This window comes from Neofelis nebulosa, chromosome 10 (assembly GCF_028018385.1).
Source record: "Neofelis nebulosa isolate mNeoNeb1 chromosome 10, mNeoNeb1.pri, whole genome shotgun sequence".
Classification (NCBI taxonomy): Eukaryota; Metazoa; Chordata; class Mammalia; order Carnivora; family Felidae; genus Neofelis; species Neofelis nebulosa.
This window is the reverse complement of record NC_080791.1, coordinates 66220532-66241484: the sequence shown is the minus strand read 5'-3', so window position 1 is coordinate 66241484 and position 20953 is coordinate 66220532. Positions and strand designations below refer to the sequence as shown.

Sequence of the window (20953 nt, the reverse complement as noted above, 5' to 3'; positions counted from 1 at the left end):
ACTTTAACATGCATTTCCCCAAATCATAAAAATTCCTTGAAACATTGCTTTAAAGAGCCATATCCTATACTCTGAAAACTTTTTAACCACCTCACTCAGAAGGAAAGAAGGCAGCGGAGTGAGTCAGCATTCCTCCCATACATGAGCTCTGTCCTCAGGCACTTCAGTTCATAGGATTCAGTTCTTTCAGAAAAGGAGCCATCATACTGGAATTCCCCTCCCCCATTTCCTGCATTCCTCTAAACACTTTCAAACTTGTCTCATCCACATCCATCTGCTCTAGGCTTAAAGGATTTCCTATGAACTTGGTTAGTGGTTCAAACACTTTATTTACTTTCTTTTTCTTTAATGTTTATTTTGAGAAAGAGAGTGTGCGTGTGCGAGAGTGGGGGAGGGACAGAGATAGAGAATCCCATGCAGGCTCTGAGCTGTCAGCCCACGGCCTGACACAAAGGCTCCATCTCAGGAACTGTGAGATTATGACATGAGCTGAAATCAAGTCAGACACTTAACCAACTGAGCCACCAGGTGCCCCTAGACAAACACTTTTTTATTTTTTTTAATGTTTATTTATTTTTGAGAGAGAGAGAGAGAGGGAGACAGAATCCAAAGCAGGCTCTGCACTGTCAGCACAGAGCTCGACCCAGAGCTCAAATTCACAGATCATGAGATTGTGACCTGAGACAGTCAGATGCTTAACTGACTGGGCCACCTAGGCGCCCCTTAATTTTTTTCTTTATGATGCTTTATATTTTCTTAATGTTTATTTATTTTGAGGGAAAGAGTGTGAGCAGGGGAGGGCAGAGAGAGGGAGAGAGAATCCCAAGCAGGCTCTGAGCTGTTAGCACAGAGCCCAATGTGGGGCTTGATCCCACGAACCATGAAATCATGACCTGAGCTGAAATCAAGAGTCAGAGGCTCAACCAACTGAGCCACCCAGGTGCCCCCCAAGGCAAACACTTTAAATTTGAATGCTGAGACTTTGTAGCAATATCATCTGGGAAATTCCTTTTACCTATCTAAATCTCATATGCAAAATGGGGATTTTGTCATAGTTTTTATGAGGATTAAGTTATATGTTTGTAAAACACTTAGCACATAATAGATGATCAACAAGTGGTAGTGAAAACAGCAAAACCCAGTTCTCCTCTAACTATAGTCCTCTCCTCCCTTGCCCTTCTCTCTCAAGCCATGTTCCTTGAAAATGATTTATACTTGTTGTCTCTATTTGCTCATCTCCCATTTATATCCCAATTCACTGTAATCTGGCTTTTGTTTACCCCTCTAGTGAAACTGCTCACCAAAGATCTCCACTCTAGATGCCTTCAGGGAGCTTTGAGTCACTTCTTAATCTTTTCTGTATATAGTCACACTTAATTTCTCCTTCAAACTTCTCTTTTAGTTTCCATGACACCAGACTTCCCAATTTTCCCAATATTCAGACTGCCCCTTCTTTTCTCTTTGTTGCCTGCATTCTTTCTTTTAAATAGTATTTATCAACTTCCACATGTCTTGAAAAAGCAGGCTTCTTTGCTATAACATCTGAGTCAGAATTCCGTATTTTCTACTTACCAAACTGAGTTCCTAAGTTATTTAACTTACCTCAGCCTCTTCATCTGCAAAAAGGTGACCCCTCTCTGGATAATCATCCTAATGGAGGCATTGTACACTGAATTTCCCATTGGCACAATGGATTGGTAGGCATAAATTGGAATTCCAGACCTGGAAACCCGTTTCATAAGAATGTCAAAACTCAAAACAAATATAATGCTCTTCAAAATATTTATTAACCATATAAAACTAAACAATATGAACTATGATATAAATGTTCCTTGAGGTATTTTTCTTCATAGGCTGGACTGGCCGAGGATTCTTAGACTCTTAGTTTAATGAAGTTTGGACAGAACATGTCATCTTTTCCTGGTAAATCTTCCTAGAGCATACATAGATATTTTTCCTTACTCCACAGACCTTTGAACTGCATTGAAAATTAGGGTCATCTGCCACAAAGAAAAAAAAAGTTCAATGATGTTCAGATGAATGCTTCTCAAAGTTTTTAAAAGCTTAATGTTGGGAAAGGGTAAGTTTCAATGATGTCTTACTCCTCCAGTTTTACAAAAATCTACCTTGCTGAGCTTCTGAGAGATTTCTAACAATACAACCAGGTTTGCAGGAGAAACTTCTAGATCCACTCACTCTGCAATGTCAAATCAGTTCATTGATGCTTTTTACGGTTCTACAAATGCCTTCAAAATACTGAATGAGGCAGGTTCCTCCAAATTCCTAGTTTCAGGCTTCACTTAGGATTTTCACAATATCCAAAACACTTTCAAAATTCTTTTTTGATCCATCCTCCTTGTCGACCGCTTTCATTGGCCTTTAAAAATTTCACAAATAAATATACCTTAAGGATGCAATGACTTATTTGATCTGTTGGCTAAAGTCAGGGAGATGCTTTGTGGAGATGAACTGGGAAGGAAAACTACTCTAATGTCAGGATGCTGCTTCTGCTTTAAGAATTAGAAGACAGCTTAAAGCATTAAGCTGTTAGCAATATTTTAAATGCCATTATTTCTTGACCTCTGGAACAGAGTGAAAATGAAAACCAAAGCTTCAGAATTGGCCCTTCAAGACATTAGCTCACTAATTAAAGGGGACTGCCTTGGATTCGTGACAAGTTAACGTAAGGCAACAATTCCATTTGCACTCAACTGCAATGTAGGATTCCTCCTACCCAACTGCATAGTCAATATTTAAAATGCTTCTTCCTTACTAAAGTAAGCTTTCCAAAAGTTTTATCTGTTACATATGTCTCAAAAAATAACAGGCATTTAACTTTGCATTCCAGTTTTTTCTGGAAAATTCTTCAATGCTTCAATAGTAGCAGTTGTAGCTTCCTCCTGGTGTTATGCTAACAAGTTCTCATTCTGTTATAAAAACAAACAAAACCTGTTCAGTGTGCAGTGTTCCCAGCTAATGAAAACCCTATTCCCATGTGTCCATCCACATGTCCATCCCATGTGTCCTAGTTCAGGCCCTCTTTACTCTTACCCTGAGTCAGAACAATAGCTGTGAAACCAGTCTACATGTAATCCCCTGCATCTACTCACTGCTCTACCACCAGCATCTTCCCAAACTATGTAATTGTCCTTTGAGCTACCACTCTAACTGTAGAATCCCTCCAACATAGCACTTACTACATTTTATTGTCATTTTATGTTTACCTGGGTCTCCCCTATTTTATCCTGAGTACCGAGGGGCAAAGACTATTTTTTACTGGTCTTTGGGCTACTAATTAGCACATAGAAGGCACTCAATTTAAGTATCCTGTGGTGAATGAATATAAGCCCAACTCTCCTCAGCTTTCAAATGGTTTAAGAATTCCTTCTTAGAAAACCAATTTTTTCCTACTTAATCTAATATTTTTAAACAATATGTGAAAATTTTACTGCAAATATCAACTTGATGAAAAACACCTGATTTTTTTTCTTTGAAGCTAGTGCACTTGAAAAATGCACCTTGACTTTGAGTGATCCCAATATACACCAATTATACTTTTTATAGCTTTGTCATCAGTGACTACTGAAATGTGTTACCTACTCCAGTCTTTGCAGCTTTTTAGGCTGTCACCCACACTGTTCAGCTTTCTTCTCTACTGTTCCTGCCTACACTAATTCCTTTCACACCTCTAAAATGTGCTTTTTAGCATGCCATAGGCTTAAAAGCTGAATAAAGTTATTAGAAATGTTTATAGTGGGAGAAATAGACCCTAATCAAACAAATCGTTTACCCATGATCAGAAAGCACAAGGATCTTGTAACATCTTTTTTTGTGTGTGTGACCTTACTCTGGTTCTAATCTACATCAGAAAAAGATGTCACGTAGAATTAGCACTGTTTATCACTTGAATCTGCACTCTTAATTCTTAAAAAATCCAGCCTAGTTCAACTGAGTTACAACCTCATTTTAAAGCTCTCTTCTGTGACTCAGCTCAAATTAGAAAATTATGAGTCATTACATCCACTTAATAATCTAAAGCTATTTTAACCTACATTATATTACATTTCTAGCAGATCAAATGTATAATATACAATGTGATGAACAAATATTAAATATGACAAATGAAAAACATTTATGATTGATGGACAAATTTTTCTTCAATCACAAAATGTAACTGATGTAGACTAAAGCTCATCATTAAACAATAAATGTTTCATATTCTATCAAAAATGTGTCCTCTGCTTTTAGTACTTTATATACATTATACTCTAAATGTTAAAATGTGATAGTAGACATAAAATAGTAGAAAACAGGCATCACAAGATTTAGACAATTATGGTAAGCTCAGAGTGACTTTTAATATGCCAATCAATGTTAGTAAAACACAAGTCAAGCAGACATGTGCAAACATGTTTCAAACCAAAATTAATAGGCAAACATACGACAGACAAATTCTATATTGTTTTTGCTTCTGCAATGTCTGGTTAGCCAGTATTATTAGTCAAATGGCTAATCATTGATAAAATATATTTTGTGAAAAGCTTGGAATAGTCAGAAGTCATTCTGGCATTACAAACAGCTATGTACACTATCGCCAAGATTAGTTTATATACACAAATATTGAAGAGAAACCGGGGAAAACATTTAAAAACAGACTAACAATACAATCAAGTACAAAACTTGGGTGGAGGGAGAGAACATTTTTAAAAAGGGTCAGGGAAGGGCATTATCAGGAAAAATTACAAAACCAGTAATAATTATACTACATTAATACAGCAATCCAAAAGGGAAGAAAAAGGTGCATTACTCCAATGCACTAGCTTCAAAGTTCAAAGGAAAAAAAGGCAAATAGCTGCTTGTCATCAAGAGCAGCTACATATTTCACATAATTGTTTTCCAAAAAAGCCTATTAACAACAATGATTGTTTAATGCTACAATTTTACAGCAAGGACAAAACTAAAATAGCAGCAAATTCACAAGGCAATACTTCCACAGAATTATCATTCCATGGTTCATGCAGTGCCTACAAAGTGCTCCCAGTTGGATATACAAGTATAATTCACAATTAAAAAAAAAAAAGAAATATAAGATTGACACACAGGTACACTGAAGGCTGAGTAGTACTGAGTCTCTTAGCATTTCCCTTTTCAAAGGGAGAATATGTTTGTAATAAAGCCCTTGAGTCCTTTTTACAGGTCACTACAGGGAAAGTCACCTTTTATTACAATGCAACAGCAAACCATAAGCAGCACACCACCACAGTGGTTAACCCTGGAAAGGCTGGTGTAACATCCAACAGTGACTGACATCCTACAGAAGACAGACTAATAAGACTAGACGAAAGCCTGATATAGCACTGGTCAAAATACAGCTTTCAACTGTAATTCACAAGTAAAAGTCCTAAAGGTATTTCAGTAAAACTACTGACACCGATTGAGAAAGTAATTTGCAAACTGGATTCTAGCAGTGATTTCAACCTAGCTTCCTCTTGTCACAGTTTTTTGGGGGAGGTGGGAAATGAGTAGTTCAGTATATGGTAAGGCTGACAGAGCGGTTCATTTTCTTTCCAATAAGTCGAGATGTTCTATTACTCTGGGTGGTGGACCTAGTGGTCATCCGATCAGTGAAGAGTGCTCTTTCCTCAGCTGCAGCTTTTGCCATCTGGGCTTTCTTGAGTTCTCTAAGAACATAAAAATAGGAAACAAGACTTTTCACCTATTGTTTTAATCCCAGGAAGGGATCATAGGAGGCCAAACATATAACTATATTGTCAGTTGGGAGATCTTAGCATGTCATCATTATTCTAAAGATATAACTGAGGAAAAAACTACAATATTAACTTTGCTTTTGCTCAAACAACTTAAATTTATGATTTTATTTTGTGCTCTCAAAATTAAAATATCATATACACTTGAACACAAGTAATAAAGATGCTAATAAAGAGGACACTAAATCTTACATAATTTCAAACAACACTACTAATTTATATTGTGAAACTATCTCTATATAATAGAGATAAAAGGAAAATTCTACTTCCTATTTGTATGAACTATGATGGCTATCAAACTAGTGGCAAATAAACCTTTTAATATTTCAAGACAGTTTTATTAGATTAAAATCAGCAATAAAGCAAATGAATTAGAATTAACATTCCAATCATTTTAGTGAAAATATCAAAGGTCATTCAGATCAAATATGAGACTCATTTACTAACCTAATTGACATGAATTTAATCCTTTCATAAAAATAAACAAAAAATGAAGGAAAATGTTAATTTATGGTGAGGATTTAGGGGGGAAAAAACCTGTACAGGCTCACTTAGCTTTTGCCAAAGGGATTGGGGATTATTACCACTTGCAAATACTTGCTAGTCTTAAAAATTTTTTTAAGTCTAGGGGTGCCTGGGTGGCTCAGTTAAGCATCTGACTTCAGCTCAGGTCATGATCTCACAGTTCGTGAGTTTGAGCCCCATGTCGTCCTCAGAGCCTGGAGCCTGCTTCGGATTCGGTCTCCCTCTCTCTCTGCCTCTCCCCCACTCACACTCTGTCTCTCTCTCTCAAAAAATAAAATAAAATAAAATAATTAAAATTTAAAACATTTCTTAAGTCCATAATTTCAAAGTTGAGGAACAATACAAATTAATAGATCACAAACACTAATTTAAGGCAGAAATCCCCAAATTTTAACTGTATAGCATACCAGACCACCAGAGCCTTCACTGACAAAAAGCCTAAGTCATCTCATTAAAATTTGAAAATGAAAGTTAAAACATTCCAAAAACCCTCACTTACTTCTGCAAAAGAGAATTTTTGAATTTTTCAGCATTCAATTCTATTCGTAATTGTTCTGCACTTTTTCTAGAAGCAGATAGCAATACTGAATGTTTTACCAGTGCCATTGCTGAAGGTCTTTTCTCTGGGTCTGGATGAATCATAACCTTAAAAAGATAAGTAAAATTAAGGTAAAGACAGGCAATTTAATAAAACATTAAACCATTTCAATAAAAAGTGCTTTATATACAAAAAAAAATGCTCACTTTTAGCAACTCTGTAAACTCTTGGGAAAGCACTTGTGGAATCCGAGGTAATCTACCCTGTCTGATTTCATGCCATTGATCTCCATTTCTAGGAAGAGGTTCAGCACCAGCAGCACACACCACTGTGAGGGCAAGGGCAAAAATATCCGCTTTGGGTAGATGGGTATAGTTCTGTAAGATTTAAAAAAAAAAAAATTTTTTTAAGGGAATATAAAAACACCCAAAATAAGGTAAAATTACAGTGATGGCTTAAGTGAGAAATAGAACTAAATTGAAATATCCAATGCCACATTTAACTTTTAAGACCTATTCAGAGAAAAAGCTAAATTTGAGGAGTTTTTTTAAAATTACAAAGTAATACATACTTTGGGAGGGGAGTGGTAAATACATTTCTAAAAGTAAATGCCTTCTCTTTTTCAGTGGTTTGATTCAACTCTTAGAAACTCCTATCCTTCTGGGGGCATTCATATGAAAACACAAAACACGTATATATGGACAGGTTACAAATATACATACACGTATAAAAAGAACAATGGGATCGTACAATTTATTTGTTCTACATGTTCCACTTGCATTCAAAACTCTTACCACGAAATATTTTGTCACTTTTTTTTTTTTTTGGTCACACTCTTTTTGAAACAGTACTATTAACTATATGTCATTACTTATTTTTGTTCCCTTACTGCTAAACACTTACTTACATTGTTCTCAAATGGGAATTCTGGATCAAAGGGTACAGGATTTTAAAACATTGATAGATACAAACTCTTTGATCTCCAAAAAGGTTATGGCATTTTATAGTTCCAATAGTAATGTATGAGAAATTGTCTTTTACCACAACTCCACCATTGTTGAATACTGTAAATCTCTGCCTCTACTGAATTTTGCTAAATTAAATACCCCAACTAATGGTTTAGGCTTTTTTTTTTTTTTTGACCATTTTACCTATTATTAGCTTAAAAATTTAATGTCTGCATTGTTATAAAGCAAACAGGATTATTAAAGAAAAAAAACTACCTCCTGCAAAACTTCATTAGCAAGAAAACGGCTATCACCCTCTTCAACTTGTGGACTAGAGATCCTTGTTACATGACCAAGATCACCTATAAGTATTAAAAAAAAATAGAGTCAAGAGTTAAACAACCTCTTACTTTATTTTAAGGTAATAATCTGGTCATCTTTTTTTCTTACCTATTTTAAACATTACTTTGTTTGATGCCCAGTCATCTTCATCTCCTTCTTCAGAGGCAGCATTTGGGATTGAGGTTCGAGATATGAAAATATTGCCTGTCAAACAATTAATTATGTAAGCTGCACTAACAATTAATACTATAACCAAAGCTCAAAAAACAAGGCCGTGCAACCGAATCATCACAAAAGCTTTCAAATACAGATTCTCATATGTTCTACCCCAAAAGCCAATGAGAGTAAGAATCTCAGGGGATAGGAACTGGGGTTGTATTTTCTAGGAACATATTTTCTTGCCTAGTACTGATCTTTGAACACTTGGAAACTACTGCATTAGACCCTTGTCATCTACACATTGATCTTCGGCTTTAACTACTTAGAAACAATACAAAAAGTAATAATGTAGTAATTTGTGATGCTACAAATTATAAATTTTAACCTAATGCTACAGGCTGGTGCAAAACATACAAATAATGGAACTTGAGTCTGGCTAACCATACAGCATCTACATCCCAATGTAGCTCTGTGGTTCATTTCTGCTGTACACATACTTTTTTTCTTTAAATTCTAGTAAGTTTATGATTGACATAAGTTTCAGTGACAGTTTTCACTTTAACAGTTCTACCAATGTAATACTGAGTTCATAAATGTTATATTTACTGAAGTCATCTTTCCAACTTCACTTTATTTATAGGACAACTTACTTTACGATGGTATTTGTGAATTTGAAATTTTAAAATTCACATGCCTTAATATTTTCAACTTTTGGTACTTATAAGGGTCCACTGTGTTCGTCTGACACTTAATACAAGGTGTGAGTGATTTAAATCTTACTAATTCATATTTACTGCCTTCAGTCCAAATATTATATTTTCCCTTTTGAAAATAAAAATCTGAGTTGTTTACACATAGGTAAGAAATTCTTCATGTAACTTACAGAATTAAAGTAGGTTGTGTAAAATGATTTAATTTCTCATAAATCACACATTTCCACAGACAAAAAAACAAAAACCAAAAACTTCATTAAAGTCAACTTAAAAACACCTAGCTATGGGGTGCCTGGGTGGCTCAGTTGGTGAAGCATCAGACTTTAGCTCAGGTCATGGGCTCATGAGTTCTGTGCTGACAGCTTGGAGCCTTCCTTGGATTCCGTGTCTCCCTCTCTCTCTGCCTCTCTCCCACTTGTGCTCTGTCTCTCAAAAATAAATAAACACTGGGGGTGCCTGGGTGGCTCAGTCGGCTAAGTGTCCGACTTTGGCTTGGGACACGATCTCACAGTCTGTGAGTTCAAGCCCTGCATTGGGCTCTGTGCTAACAGCTCAGAGCCTAGAGCCTGCTTTGGATTCTGTGTCTCTCTCTCTCTCTGCCCCTCCCCTGCTCTGTCTCTCTCTCTCAAAAATAAAAACATTAAAAAAACTTTAAATAAACAAACATTAAAAAAAAAAAACACACACACACACAAACACACCCCTAGCCTAAAATTCATACTTGAATTCATCAACCTTTTAGCTTTAACTTCCACTTTGTAGGAAATACAGAGGAAAGAGGAATAAGCTAAATGATGCAAGGGAGGGGCACCTGGGTGGCTCATCAGTTAAGCGTCTGGCTTTTGGTTTTGGCTCAGGTCATGATCTCATGGTTTTGGGAGTTCAAACCCTGCACTGGCTCTGTGCTGACAGTGTGGAGTCTTCGTGGGATATTCTCTCTCTCTCTCTGCCCCTCCTCCACTCATGCTGTCGCTCTCTCTCAAAAATAAATAAGCTTTAAAAAATTATAAAAAATTACGGCGCCTGGGTGGCTCAGCTGGTTGGGCATCTGACTTCAGCACAGGTCATGATTTCAGTTTGTGGGTTCGGGCCCTGCATCTGGCTCTGTGCTGACAGGTCAGAGCCTGGAGTCGGCTTCTGATTCTGTGTCTCCCTCTCTCTCTGCCCTCCCCCATCCACACGCTCTCTCTCTCAAAAATAAACATAAAAAAAAAAAAAAAAAAAAAGGATAGAAGCAGATGCAAAACATAGTCCTGAAATGGATACTAGTATGGACAAATCAGCCATCAAGAACCTGGGACACCTGGGGAAAATTTAAGCATGATCTGGGTATTAAAGGAGATGAAAATTTACTGAAACAAAAAGGTAGAGGTGACATATGACAAGTTTTAAAACAGTATGTACATTATGAGGTTATTTTAACAAAATGAGAGGGATTTGCACTAAAATGCCATTGTAGCATGCACTTGCATCTTTTTAATATAAGATAATCATACTGCATGTGCCATTTGTTTTCTGCATAATACAGTAACACTTTCATGGTATATAGGCTAGAAATACCACGTTTGTATAGCACTTAAGTTTCCAAAAACATGTTCACATACCTCATTTGATTCTAACAACCCCATTACCAGTACCAGCATTATTTTAGGATTATGGTTCATAGCCTAGCAGAAGAGAAGGTCTTTAATTTTTTTTTTTTTAATGTTTATTTATTTTTGACAGAGAGAGACAGAGTATGAGCAGTAGAGGGGCAGAGAGAGAGGAAGACACAGAATCCGAAACAGGCTCCAGGCTCTGAGCTGTCAGCACAGAGGCCAACACAGGGCTCGAACTCACAGACCGCGAGATCATGACCTGAGCCAAAGTCGGACGTTCAACTGACTGAGCCACCCAGGCACCCTAGAAGAGCAGGGCTTTAAACAACAGATTCTCAGTCTCCCCATCAGAGTACTACCTAGTTCATGACTATACAGTTCCCATAAGACGTGGCAAATTTTTCCAACTTTTAATAAAAATTAGTTTATTGTCTCAAATATTTTGGGATAACAAGGGAAAAGGTGTCTGGAAATCATAAAACAATACTTACATGTGGCTCAAAGTTCTTTTAAAACTAACAATGACAAAACACAGTAAGATGTATGTATATATATACATACATACATATAAAGTTTATTTATTTTGAGTGAGAGAGAGAGAGCGCGAGCTGGGAGAGACACAGAGGGGGAGAGAATCACAAGCAAGCTCTATGATGACAGCGCAGAGTCTGACTGTGGGGCTCAAACTGACAAACCATGAGATCATGACCTGAGCCAGAATCAAGAGTCAGATACTTAACCAATTGAGCCACTCAGGTGCCCCATGGACGTGTATGTTTTCATGTTGTTTTAATGAAATCATTTATTCTCTATAACACTAAAGAACACAGGTCAGAGAATTTGTAATACTTACTAGGCTTTATATCCATGTGAACCAAAGACATTGAATGAATATACCTCAAGCCCCGGCCAACTTGCAAAAGGAGATCCTTCAACTCTGCTTCTGTAAAGTAACTCATGCTTCTATAGTTTTCACTTATGGCATCAGCTAAACTTCCACCTAACGAACATGGAAAAAATTAGCAATTTCTTCTTTCTGAAATATTTTTCTCCATCTTTACTGAATGTTCACAAACTCAACAAAGAAAGTGACATTTTATAGGACCTATTCCCTCCTCCTTGTTTGTGATATCAAAATCTTACTCTTTCAATAGGTAATATACTCACATAGGTACAAAATATAAAGTCTCTGTGTCATCCAGATACCCCAGCATCATACCTGGTTCTTTTTCCCAGAATAAACCAATGTTATTTGTTTCTTATATATCTTTTTCAATTCCTTTTTACACAAATGGTAACATTTTCATGATCTTGAAGATCATTCTTTACTAATACACAAAGACTACCTTGTTCTCTCCTAAGTCTCTATAGAATTCCACTGTATAACTGAATGGTAAGGAACTAACCAATCTCCTGAGGAACATTTTAAAATAATTTCCTTTGCTACTATATACTACGGTCTAAGAAATAACTTTGTACATTGGTCATACAACATACATTTAATATATCTCATAGAAAAAAAAACTACTGGCTTTTAGAGTATGTATAATCATAAAACAATACTAGTATGTGGCTCAAGTGTGTGTGTGTGTGTGTGTGTGTGTGTGTGTGTGTGTGTGTGAGATACTAATCTTATATACAGGATAAATTTTTATAGCTAAGAGGGTTTTGGAAGACAAATCTGGGGCAATTTTACTTACACACACACAATCCCCCATAGAGAAGTCTGTACTAATGTATACTCCCATCATTAATATATGAGAATACTTGTTTTCTCAGACCCTTGACAGTAGTCTATAAATTTTATAGGTAAAAACCAGTGTCTTAGTATAGTTTTAACTTGCTTTTATAGAATCAAACCAACCAGCTAATTTGTTTATACTTTTAAAAAACTTTGTAAGTTTATACAAGTTTTATTAAAAACATTGTAAGTTTATAACTTATCTTAAAGGAAAAGAGGAGTTATACAAAGCAAAACAAAACAAAAACCAAAACAAACCACATCTGTTTAAAGCTTAGTTAGGAATAATAAAATCAGAGCCAGGGTAATAAAATCAGGGAGGTATACTGATACATGTTGTTAGTCAGGAAAGGCTAAATAGCAAAATGTCCAATGTGTTTTAAAAATAAAAATAAATCACACACCTCGATATTTTAGGCTTAAGTATATTCTCCATACTTGTACAAATTTTGAACTTCAGGAAAAAGAGGGCTTAGAAGAGAGGTCAATAAGCTTGTCAGACAAGTGGGCTTGAAGTCCTAGACCAAGTTTAATAAGATAGAATACAGCTGCTTTTTAGTGGGTCCAGCACCTATAGCTAGGCCAGTTCCTTCTATCTCATTGCTGAAAGAAACAGAGAGGTGAGAGAAGAGCAAGACACTCAACTGATATTTCAGGTTCTCTTCCCCTATCCATCAATATTTTTCCACACTAGTTTACCATGGGTAAAAATTTCAGTCTCTCACCAAACCAAGACAAAAGACTTAAAATGCAAATGAGTGTTTGAGATAACAAAGAAACTTAGTCATGGTAAAGGATATCAATTAATCACCATGTACAAATGAAATAACAGAATCATTTCCCTGTGAAACTATGGAAAAGGATTTGAAGATCAGGTCTATTGTTAGGACATTCAAAGTTTTATGTGGAGAGAAGAATGGTGGCAAAAGGACACAAAAAAAGAGTTCACAAATGTATCTAGATCGCCTTTATTTGCTTTCATTTACATAGAATGAACTATACTGAGGCAATCCTGTTTCACACAGGTCTATTTATTTTTTAAAGATCTGTATATTCTTTGTTTTATACTGTTCCAAAATAATAAACTGCTTCAGAAGATTATTTTATAATTTAACTTTATACCAGGACAAGGTTTTGTTTTTGTTAGGACAAAGTCTTCATAATGAGAGGTTAGCAAGACAATTCACCTCTCCCTATCCCCCCAGGACCAAGAGTTTTCTCAAAATTATTTGAATTACACCACCACATATTTATTTGGTAGATTGTTACAAATTTGTGATCCCGGACTGCTACGGAAATCCTTGTTAAGAGGACCAGCCACATCAAAGTGAGAGAGAGCAAGAAACTAGAAGATGGCATCTAGCAAACACGGAGTAGAGAAGACATGGTCAGGGGCGCCTGGGTGGCGCAGTCGGTTAAGCATCCGACATCAGCCAGGTCACGATCTCGCGGTCCGTGAGTTCGAGCCCCGCGTCAGGCTCTGGGCTGATGGCTCAGAGCCTGGAGCCTGTTTCCGATTCTGTGTCTCCCTCTCTCTCTGCCCCTCCCCCGTTCATGCTCTGTCTCTCTCTGTCCCAAAAATAAATAAAAAACGTTAAAAAAAAAAAAAATTAAGAAGACATGGTCAGACGGCCCTATATTAAGTACAGTAACTGAAAAATGAAGGTTAAAAACGGGAAGAGTCCACAAGGCCATGAGAGACAGCTACACACATATTTTGATATGAATAGAAACATTTCAAGAGATGTGTGAAACAAATTAGCAGCAATGCTGTATACTGAGCACTTAATTCTTTCAAGTGTAGAGAATAAAATGACAGTTCAGTAAGAAATTAGGCATGAGAAAAGGCTCTTTTACTTCTGTTTTGTTCAATGCTTTTAAATACTGAAAATCTGAATCCACTACCTACACCACTTATTTATTCACAAGCTATGAGATGGCTGGTCTTATTTAAGGAAAAAATAATGAAAGTCAACAAAAATAAGTAACACAAACATAAATCATTGTTATCACCTCTCAACTATTCACTAAATTCTAAATTCTGTACTATTCAAATATACAGAAATGGAAATCCAGTGTATATAATGATTTACCTATTTAATAACAGGTATTTACAAGAACCAGAATTGAGACCAGGGTTTTGACTAAGGTTTAATGAAAAAAGGGGGGAACCAAGTTGGTCCTTAAAAGACTTGCTGAAATCGAAAGCTCTCCAGAAGTCCAAAACTGAACTTCTATAGATGCTTGTTTTGTTGGTTTGGAGGGGAAATGAGGGAGAGAGGCGAAGCTAGAGAACTAAAAGAGTGTAACATAATAAAAAAAGTCTGAGTGGATTCTAGTGGTACACTAGGCTGGATAAACGGGAATGGGGGCAAGATTATAGAATACTTTGGACAAATGGCTGAAGTTAGAACAATGGAGAGTCACTGTCACTGGTTTAAACCAGTATCAGTTTTAATAGCACATAAAATGAAATGGAAAAGGAAGACTAGATGCATTGAACCTGCGTTATTAACTACTATATCCCACATACACTATGCTACACGCTATGGATGCTAAAATACATATGGCAAGTCCACTGTCCTCTCCAAATCAGTGTGACTAACATGCACACAACATGCACAATTCTACTACTGAGGTAAAAGGGACGTTTACAATTTTTACTTAACATCAAGGTAGGCAATGAACTTGAAATTCATGTTAGGCTCCTTGATCTTTGCATTTTAAGAAATAAAAGGGGGGAGCGCCTGGGTGGCTCAGTTGGTTGGGTGGCCAACTTCAGCTCAGGTCATGATCTCACGGTTTGTGGGTTCAAGCCCCGCATTGGGCTCTGTACTGACAGCTCAGAGCCTAGAGCCTGCTTCGGATTCTCTCTCTCTCTCTCTCTCTCTCTCTCTCTCTCTCTCTCTCTCTCTCCCCTGCTTGCACTCTCTCTCTCTCTCTGTCAAAAATAAACGTTAAAAAAATTTTTTAATAAAATTTAATTTAAAAAAATTTATAAAAAAAGAAATAAAAGAAACACAGAATTAAAGTAGGATTTCAGATAAAAATAAGTATTTCCTCGGTGTTCATTTTTCTGAGCTCACAAGTTTCAAACAGAACAATGTATTACTCACCATTACAATACTCATTCTGTATAAGCATATGATCATCTTCTGCCCATGCAGAGAAATATCGAACTACATGAGAATGTTGTCCAAGCACTGCATGGGCATATACTTCCCTCAAAGCGTTCTGCCTAGGAGAAATTTGAGATTGATAGAATGGTACATCATTTTTATTCAAGCCTAAACTGAATTAATTTATCTGAAACTTCATAAAAGAAACTTGACTTGTTATCTATCATTATGCTGAAGAAATAACTTCCTTGAGAGGGAGGGTGTTAAGACTCTGTACCAGATTTTTCTAAAGGCTTCCATTAAAGAAAAATGCTAGTTACAAAGAAGGAACCTTGCTGGCCCTAGGACTCGGGAAAAACAAAACTCCATTTTACTGTGAATTCATGGATGCTCCCAGAAAAAAGAAATTTAAGTTAGCCTTCAAAATCAGACTACTCATATTATTTTACCAAGTTCAGTAAGAATTAATGGCACAAAATGAAAAGGATCTGATTAAATTATTATGGCTTCTCAAAAGTGAGAGAATTAATTTCACTACTTGGTTATGTAAAACCTTAACATTTGCAACACTATAGGGAATAAGAGTAAAAGACAAAAATTTTAATACGTACTCATCGACGGAGCCAGCCAATGGCTTTTTTGATCGCTTAATGGCATAAACGCATCCATCCAGCCTCTTCACACACTTAAACACAGAACCAAATTCTCCAGAGCCAATTTTCTCTAGCTCATGAAATTCTGTTGTATACCGTGACTTCATATTGCTTTCAGTAATTGTGATTCTCTGCAATAAGGGGTATATTCACAAAGACACGAAAATGATTTTTTGCTATAATAGCCCTATGTGTGAAATTTAAAAATCATTACGTTTTATGTTTGAATGCGTATTTAACATGTATATATGGTTACTTGTTAAGTAAGAAGTCAAAAATGAAATTTCAGAAACAATAAAAAAAATAAAAAGCTATTTACTTTAGCAGGTCTTGTTTCATCTTCAAACTCATAATCACTGGCTTCCATATCTTCACCACAAGAACTGGAAAACATTATGTATGTTTCTATCAGATCTGACAGACACATCAACTAGAGATCCAAAACTTTATCTGATAGATGTACAGTGAAAATGCATTTTAATGAATAAAAACAGACAAGAAAGCACTTAATTTTGTAATCATAAGATATACCTCAGCTGATTAAAATGCTGTCCCTACTGAAAAAAAATGCAGATTAACTACAAGCCAATACCACTGCACATATCAAAATTTAAGTCTTTCTAAATAATAAATAACTCTCTCTGCCTGCTTCATTTTGACACCAGATTTCCTACAAGCCATCTAGGCTTTTTATTCCTTCCTTTCTTACACCACTTCTTCTCCACAGCTGATTACTTCCCACCTGCCTCTCCTGGGAAGCAAGTGCTAGTAACAAAAATTTCAGAGTATAAATTTCCATGTCATTCAGATGAAATTAAATTTTGATAAGTACCACAAATCAACCTTGGATGGTTAGGGAACCAAACTAAATAACTTACTCATTCCAATGTGTTCGCTTTCTTCTACGACACTGTCCTGAGGAATGAAGTAACACAGAATCTGGGGTAAAAGGATTAATATTCACTTGAGGAGTCTGTCGCATGTCAAATTCCCTTTTTCCTGATTTTTCTGTATCCATGAACAAAGAACCACCTCGGAGTTTAACAGAGCTGGAATCAATTCCTCGAGCTTTGGAGAGCAAACTCTAGGGCAGGAAAAGTAAAATTTTAGTATCTAAATTCTATAGACCGCTTTCTCAACCCAACCTTCAACAAGCCTTTCTCATGGCTGATAGTGTAGGTCAAAGCAACACACAATCCACCGCATCTCAAGCAAAATAAACAGTGCTTAACTTGAACAGTGAAAGGTGGATACCAATCACCTTTTCTGAAAAAGACAGCCACATAAAATAGGTCTCTAACACTAAAAAGAATAGAAATGCAGACTAAAATTAAGTTTATTCTAGAGTCTAAAAGTTAAACTCTTTCAATCCATCTAAAAATACAAAGCAGTCAGGGAGCCCCATAAAAGCTCCCTCCCGCCCCCCCCCCCATCCAAATAGGGCTTTCAAAACCAACTTCGCTGGACTCCTCCCCACGCTTCCAAAGGGATCTTGCCTTGGGCATGTCCTTAATACACAAGAACACTCAAAAAACCAAAAACCAAAAAAACCCACACTTCTTCCCAAGGTCTATGATTAACCGCACTGAACCCGACTCACTTACAAGGTCCATTTTCCACATTACTCTTATAAACATGATACTTGTCTTCATTTCAGGTAGGGTTCATTTCAAAATCTGTTACTTCTCAAGTTCCACAAGTGGCAATCTGCATACTCACTTGCCACTCAAAAACAGGTGCTGAACACCTCCTTCATTGTGATACGTTATCAGCAGTTTGAAAGCACAAGGGTCCAAACAACACCACCACTGCTGGCTTTAACAGTTGGGTTGTCCCCAATCATTAGTCAGGCTGACCACACATAGGCACTGCAAACCCAAGGGTGTAAACAAACGCTTACCCGATAAATATGCACGGATAGATTCTTAAAAGCTACCTTGAATTAAGGAATCTTTACGACTGGAAATGCTTGGAAGGCCAGCCTTTCCTCCCAAGTCGAAGCGCAGTCACCCAGCATACCTCCAACTTAACCCCTTAAGGCCACATGACACGAAACGGTAAGCGCATGAAAAAATTTTTTAGCCGAACTCCTGTGTGTGCCGCCAAAATTACAGGGCACCTCACTGCGTTTAAAAGGCACCATATGGCTGCCGCCCTCGGGAGTGTCAGGTGGCCGCGCCAGCACCACTCCAACATCTTTCCAAACCACGTTATATCAGTGCCACACTCCGGGCTGACACGCTCGGCACGGCCCCGACTCGACCGGCGTGAAATCGTCAGCCACCTGGACGGCGCCGATCTTGAAAGATGAAGAAGTTCCAGAAGAGGCCCATTGTTCAGTTACATAATCTTAACGGACAACTTCTGGGCAGGGCCAAAAAGAGGGGCTGCCAACTTTTTGTTGCGGCTCAGGGGAGCGAGTGGGGGTGCGGCCGGGCGGTTATGTAACCGAATACGGGGAGCGCCGCGCTCGGCTCCTGGCGCCGCGGCCTTTTTAAAAGGCTGGGCGGGCTCGGGGCGCCCGGGCCCCGCGTCCTCTCACCTTGGGCGTGTGCGGCGTGTCGAAGAGCCGCAGCTTGCGGAAGGTCTTGTGCGGCGGGGTGCCGGGGTGGTCCGGCGGCGGCGAGCAGGGGCCCTCGCTAGCCCGGCGCGCCCCGCAACCGCGCGGGGACGCGTCCCCCGAGCCGCCGCAGCGCACCGGCGAGAACGAGCTGCCCAGGAAGTAGGCGGCTGCCGGCGACTTGACCGGCGATGAGGAGCCGAAGCCCTCCTCCTCCCATGAGTCGCCCTCGGCTCCGCCGCCCGCCGCGTCCGCGCCCGGACAGGCGCCTCGCAGCAACATGTCCTCCTCCAGCTCCCCGGGGCTGCCGGGGGCCGGGCCGGGCGAGCGGCGGCGCTCGGGCCCGGGCTCTGTGGGGCTCCGCGCGGGCGGCAGTGGAGAGTCAGGCTCTTGAAAGGCCGAGTCCTCCCCCGTGCTGTGGCCGCTGCCCTCCTCCTCTTCCTCCTCCTCCTCCTCCTCACAGTCGCTACAGGGCGAGAAGATCAGCTTCTGCCGCAAAGTGCAAGAAGCCCCGGGACGGCGGGGCGGTGGCGGCTGCTGCCGGCTTAGGAAGCTCATCTCGCCCTGGGGCCGGGGCCGAGGACCGGAGAGCCGAAGCCCGCGGAGTCGAGGACTCGGGACGGCCTAGGGGGCGGGTCCGCCACGTGCGACTGGGCGCGCCTGGTCGCCGCGGTGGCGGACTTGCGCGGCGGCGGGCTGCGGCTCCGGAGCGCTCGGGACTGCGGGCGGCGGTGGCGGGGGTCGGCAGCGGCGGCGCGGACTGTCCAGCGGAGGCGGGGCGGCCCGGGCGCCGAGGCTGGTGTCCCCGCAGGTCCAGCCGCAGGTTCGGGCTCCGCGGCTTCCCGCGACCGTTAACCACGTGAGTGCCCAGCCCACCAATCCCCGCCCAGCCCGGGGTTTGAAAAAAAAGGAGGGCGCGACGTAGCCCGCGGGGGAGGGATCAGCTACGCGATTTTGGCGCGAACCCGCTGGCTCCGCCCGCCCTCGGCGGCCCGGCCTGGGCGGGCGGGGCGCCACGGGCCTATGAGGGAGTCCGACCTCCGGGAACCCAGCCGGGCACCGCCCGGTCGGGGCCGGACGGGGCAGCCGAGGCGGCCCTCTGGGAGGAGCGAAGGGTGCTAGGCTCGACTAGGCCCAGCCGAACGCCACCCTGGAGGCGGCTTGCTCGTGGTACCTCAGCGCTCTCGGGTCTGAGGTGGGGGCCAGGGAACACTTCTGGGTTCCTCCGGGTCGGGGCGAGCAGGAAACCACCGTGGCTCTCCTGCCAGTCCCGTGTCCTTTCGGTGCGAGCCGTTGGGGGCGTTGTAGGCGTGGCTGTAGGCAGTCACGTTCCCCGGTAGAGGTTTGAGCCGGAAATGGTGACTCGGGCCTCTGGAGCTTTGCGAACTGAGCGCGTTGCTTAGGCCGGACCCAGAAATCAGCAGGAAGGCCCACAGACGAGAGTCGGAGGCGGGGGAACGGCTGTGGGGAAGGCCTGTGGAGCCTCAGTTTCCCCCCAGGGTGGCTGTTAGGGTCGGGTGTGTCCCCAGCGAGGTGAGTTTCCCCAAGCTGTGGCAGTCCACCCGAGACTTGTCCAGAGTAAATACCAGCGGCACCAACAGTCGGCCCCAGCACGAAACCAAGTGCTCACCACGCGGCCACGGTGTTTATATTTGTTTGCCAGCACGTGGGCAAGTGTTGGCAAAACGGATTGGCCCACCTCACAGCAAACTTAAATGCACCTTGAGAAGAAATCACTCTAGTGCCCGGTCAAACTGTGATCTCATCTGCTCTTTAGAGTCGCACAGGAAAGTTTCTGGAATTTTTCAGATGTAAATAACCCCGTGATGAATATTCTGACTCCTCGCGTGGTTTTTTTTCTGTGGTGTTTGAGGTTTTTTGTTGTTTTTTTTTAAAGATAGATTCATAGAAGTGAGAATTACTAGGTCAAAGGATATAAGCTGCCAGACTGACCTCCAAAAGAAAACAATTTACTTTCTCACTAGCAGTGGATTAGTGTACGCTGCTCATGAATTCTGGACATAAGTGGATATTTAATGTTTGTTTATGTAATTTTTTTAAATGTGTTGTTTGTTTTTTGAGAGAGAGAGAGAGCAGGGGAGGGGGAGAGAAGGGGGAGAAGGGGGAGACAGGATCTGAAGTGGGCTTTGTGCTGACGGCAGAGAGCCTGACTCTGGACTGGAGCTCACAAACTTAATATCATGACCTGAGCGAAGTCCATGGTTTAACTGACTCAGCCATCCAAGCCCCCTAATTTTGTTGCTTTGACTCATATGGTTGGACAGTTTTC

General features: G+C 40.1%; 1 protein-coding gene across 3 annotated transcripts; it reads right to left on the bottom strand.

The window, feature by feature from the left end:
• Window positions 1-1768: 1768 nt before the first annotated feature.
• WEE1 (WEE1 G2 checkpoint kinase) lies at window positions 1769-20262 on the bottom strand. 3 transcript variants are annotated; one of them, XM_058688201.1, is made up of 12 exons: window positions 18646-20262; window positions 16982-17187; window positions 16423-16486; window positions 16062-16234; window positions 15448-15569; window positions 11444-11590; window positions 8229-8324; window positions 8055-8140; window positions 7038-7208; window positions 6793-6938; window positions 5593-5681; window positions 1769-2000 (listed from the first exon to the last, which is right to left on the bottom strand). In XM_058688201.1, the coding sequence occupies exons 1-12, from the start codon at window positions 19219-19221 to the stop codon at window positions 1882-1884; spliced, it is 1995 nt and encodes a 664-aa protein (XP_058544184.1). In that variant the 5' UTR covers window positions 19222-20262; the 3' UTR covers window positions 1769-1881. The 3 variants fall into 3 exon arrangements, with proteins under 3 accessions (XP_058544184.1, XP_058544186.1, XP_058544185.1); XM_058688203.1 differs by lacking the exon at window positions 1769-2000 and adding an exon at window positions 2007-2927 and having other exon boundaries at window positions 18646-20261; XM_058688202.1 differs by lacking the exon at window positions 1769-2000 and having other exon boundaries at window positions 4340-5681; window positions 18646-20258.
• Window positions 20263-20953: the final 691 nt, after the last annotated feature.

Coding starts and splice junctions, on each gene's coding strand:
- WEE1 (XM_058688201.1), bottom strand. CDS start 19,221: ATGAGCTTCCTAAGCCGGCAGCAGCCGCCACCGCCCCGCCGTCCCGGG. Junction 15,570..16,061: donor TTGGCTGGCTCCGTCGATGA/GTACGTATTAAA, acceptor AATTTCTCCTAG/GCAGAACGCTTTGAGGGAAG. Junction 8,325..11,443: donor TCACATGGATATAAAGCCTA/GTAAGTATTACA, acceptor ATTGTTTGACAG/GCAATATTTTCATATCTCGA.